The sequence below is a fragment of the Limulus polyphemus genome, unplaced genomic scaffold, assembly GCF_000517525.1.
Source record: "Limulus polyphemus unplaced genomic scaffold, Limulus_polyphemus-2.1.2 Scaffold1317, whole genome shotgun sequence".
Lineage (NCBI taxonomy): Eukaryota > Metazoa > Arthropoda > Merostomata > Xiphosura > Limulidae > Limulus > Limulus polyphemus.
The window spans coordinates 229,440-232,593 of NW_013666927.1; the positions used below are offsets into that span (position 1 = coordinate 229,440).

A 3,154-nucleotide genomic window follows, 5' to 3' on the forward strand; every position below is an offset into this window, starting at 1 on the left:
TTCGTTTAACTATTATACGTGATGTTAATGAAAGTGTTCCAAAAACGCGACATTAATTTCTTTGAAGACATAATATCCCAAGATCTATGTTCCATAATAATAATAAAAAAGACTAGCTTACTGGTTCGCTAGTTCTTCTGAATGACAAGTAAAGGTAATTCGAAGTAAAATAGATAAATAATGTGATGTTAATAAGAATCATAAAACTAGTTTTTTTAATATAATTGATAACACTACACTTCATCTAGTTCACACCGAAACAGTTGTTATTAAACTAATTAGTGATGTAAATAGCGTCTCAACCACTACTGTGTCTGTTGTATCCCAGCCGGCCTAATGAGCCCTGGTATTGGGCGAAAGTCCTCGTCGGCACAGGATATAACAGATTAAGGCGCTCGACTCGCAATCTGAGGGTCGCGGGTTCGAATCCCCGTCCCACCATACATGCTCGCCCTTTTAGCCGTGGGGGCGTTATAATGTAACGGTCAATCCCACTATTCGTTGGTAAAAGAGTAGCCCAAGAGTTGGCGGTGGGTGGTGATGACTAGCTGCCTTCCATCTAGTTTTACACTGCTAAATTGGGGACGGCTAACGCAGATAGCCCTCGTGTAGCTTTGCGCGAAATTCGAAACAAACAATACTTTATATAAGTTGTGAACTATTTAAGATTACACATGCAAAATAGTTTCGATTTAAAAGCATAACGTAACAGTACGTTGTATAGTGTCCCAGCTGTGTGTAAATAATCTAATTACACTTTTCAGGAAGTTATACAAGCTCAAACAGTAGATTGCACAGATTCTTTAGGCAGGTTTACCGACCATATATGATAATTATAGCAAAATAAAGATAGAATGGCATGAAGTATTAAACTTAACTGTTGTGTAATTCACCCAACAAACTCTCTTTAACACATGAGAATGTTCGCATAATTATATATATATAACATAAGTTTAGCAAATAGAAATATAACTGAGGTCATCATGCTTTGTTGCAATGATTAAAACCCACACTGAGCTCTAAATGTCCAATGGGACAGCGGTAAGTCTATTACTTACAACGCTAAAATCCGGTGTTTGATTCCCCGCAGTGGACGCAGCAGTCAGCCCGATGTGGCTTTGCTCTGGAAACAAAAAATAAATAAATAAATAGCCCCCTTACTTCGAAAAAAAAAGAATATGTGAAACTTCTAACATTGTAATATTTTTCTTCCTGTGATGTGAAGTTATTTGGGTTTTATCAAATTTTACAATCTTATTTCATTATTTTGGAAACATCGTCTACGAGCTACAGTAGAATTACATGGTTCTTTGTTTTTGTAAAGCTAAATCAGTAAAATGAAAACGCGAGAGCGAGCACACTGGTTTCGTTGCTGTAATAGATGGTTAGTTTTTGGAATGAAAATTTCCAGAATTATAGAAAATATTCTGCGACAGTTTCGAAGAGCAAAGGAGATTGGATGAGAGAAATAGAAAATTACAGTAGCGTAAAGTCCACATTTATCATATGTGATATTTAGAATGAAACTTATGAATTATTATTCCCCTCCCCCCTTATAAAAAAAAAAACTGGAATGTCTGTAGAGGTTTTATTTAACCCATTATTTGTCACTTCCTATTTTGGGAGTAATTTACAGTTACTAAAAGAAAAGAATATTAAAAACATCGATTTTAAAACTACCAGTGTTCTAATGAATCATATCGTATATTGTTTTACTTTTTCTCATAGGTGGATGGATGATCAAATGTTGGAGGCATTGACATTGAAAATACTGAAAGATCGACCAAACACATACACTTTCACCAAGGTCTTAGCTGAGAATTACCTGGTTGAACAGTGCCATAACTTACCCGTGGTCATTGTCCGGCCTTCAATAGTGACCGGAACGTGGAGAGAACCATTACTTGTGAGTTCTTAGATGAACTTGATTTAGCTATAAAAAATACAAAGATTAACCCACAATTATCGATAAAATTTTATATCGTTCTTTATTGGTGGAGGCGACATATTGCGTCATTTGAGTACATTTATGTCTTTGTCTGTATCAACACTGGGGACCCACGCAGCACTCAGTGGATTGATGGTATTGCTATTAACATTTTTTATTTGCGTGTGTGTGTGTGTATGACTCGTATGTTATTTAGGACCTTGTAACAATCAAATTCATGGATCAACCAGCTTGATGCAGATTTTTTTTTTTAAAGATGTCGGTATCGGTAATTCTAGAATTAAAAACTAGCATAGCTCTCGCTTGAGTTATATGACGAGGAAACTAAAATGCTTGTTAGTTTACCTTATCCAAATATTTGTGTGTTTTTTTTTATTAACACGTTCTGAAAGGAGTTGCACATTTTTCTTTATTTACAATTTATGTTTTAACACGACCAAGTGACAGATTATGTAAACATTTACCATTGTTGAATTTGGGTACGTTGTGAACTTCAGTTTCTTGTAGTTATAAAAAGCCCCCCAGTGGCACAGCGGTGTGTCAGCGGACTTACAACGCTAGAAACTGGGTTTCGATACCCGTGGTGGGCAGAGCACAGATAGCCCATTGCGTAGCTTTGTGCTTAATTCCAAACAAAAAAAAAGTTATAACAGATTTTATCATTTGCCCTATGTACTTCTTATTTTCGATGCTAGACTTTTACTTAACAAACAAAAGTTCACATGTTAGCACTGTATTTCAGTCTAATTGTTTTATTGGTACATAAACACGTAATTAAAAAGAAATGTATGGTTTTACCGCATTCAACATAAAGTAGATTCTCTTCCACTCGGTTGTCTTGAAGCAATTATTTCTGGTATTGTTTTTGGTTAATCTAATGTAGACATCTAAAGACGTCTAAATCGGCCCCCAGTGGCACAGCGGTATGTCTGCGGACTTCCAACGATAGAATCCGGGTTTCGATACCCGTGGTGGGCAGAGCACAGATAGCCCATTGTGTAGCTTTGTGCTTAATTACAAACAAACATCTAAATCGCATTTAACTGCAAGTGAATAATAGTGAATTCCAATTCGATGACGAGGAACCCACTTTGAGAACTAATAATGGTTGGAGACGGCTTGAATGGGTAATGAAGAAAAACTTTAATATAAGTTTAACATAACAGCAAATGTACAACGTTTCGACAAGGTTTTGTACCTGATTAT

The 3,154-nt window shown here is 36.0% G+C and overlaps 1 protein-coding gene across 1 annotated transcript in view; it reads left to right on the top strand.

The window, feature by feature from the left end:
- Positions 1-3,154, top strand: part of LOC106463071 (fatty acyl-CoA reductase 1-like) — a 34,549-nt gene that overhangs the window by 9,996 nt on the left and 21,399 nt on the right. The window contains exon 3 of the mRNA XM_013923042.2: positions 1,729-1,906. Within this exon, the coding sequence (XP_013778496.1) occupies positions 1,729-1,906 (178 nt within the window). The remainder of the gene's footprint in view (positions 1-1,728; positions 1,907-3,154) is intronic.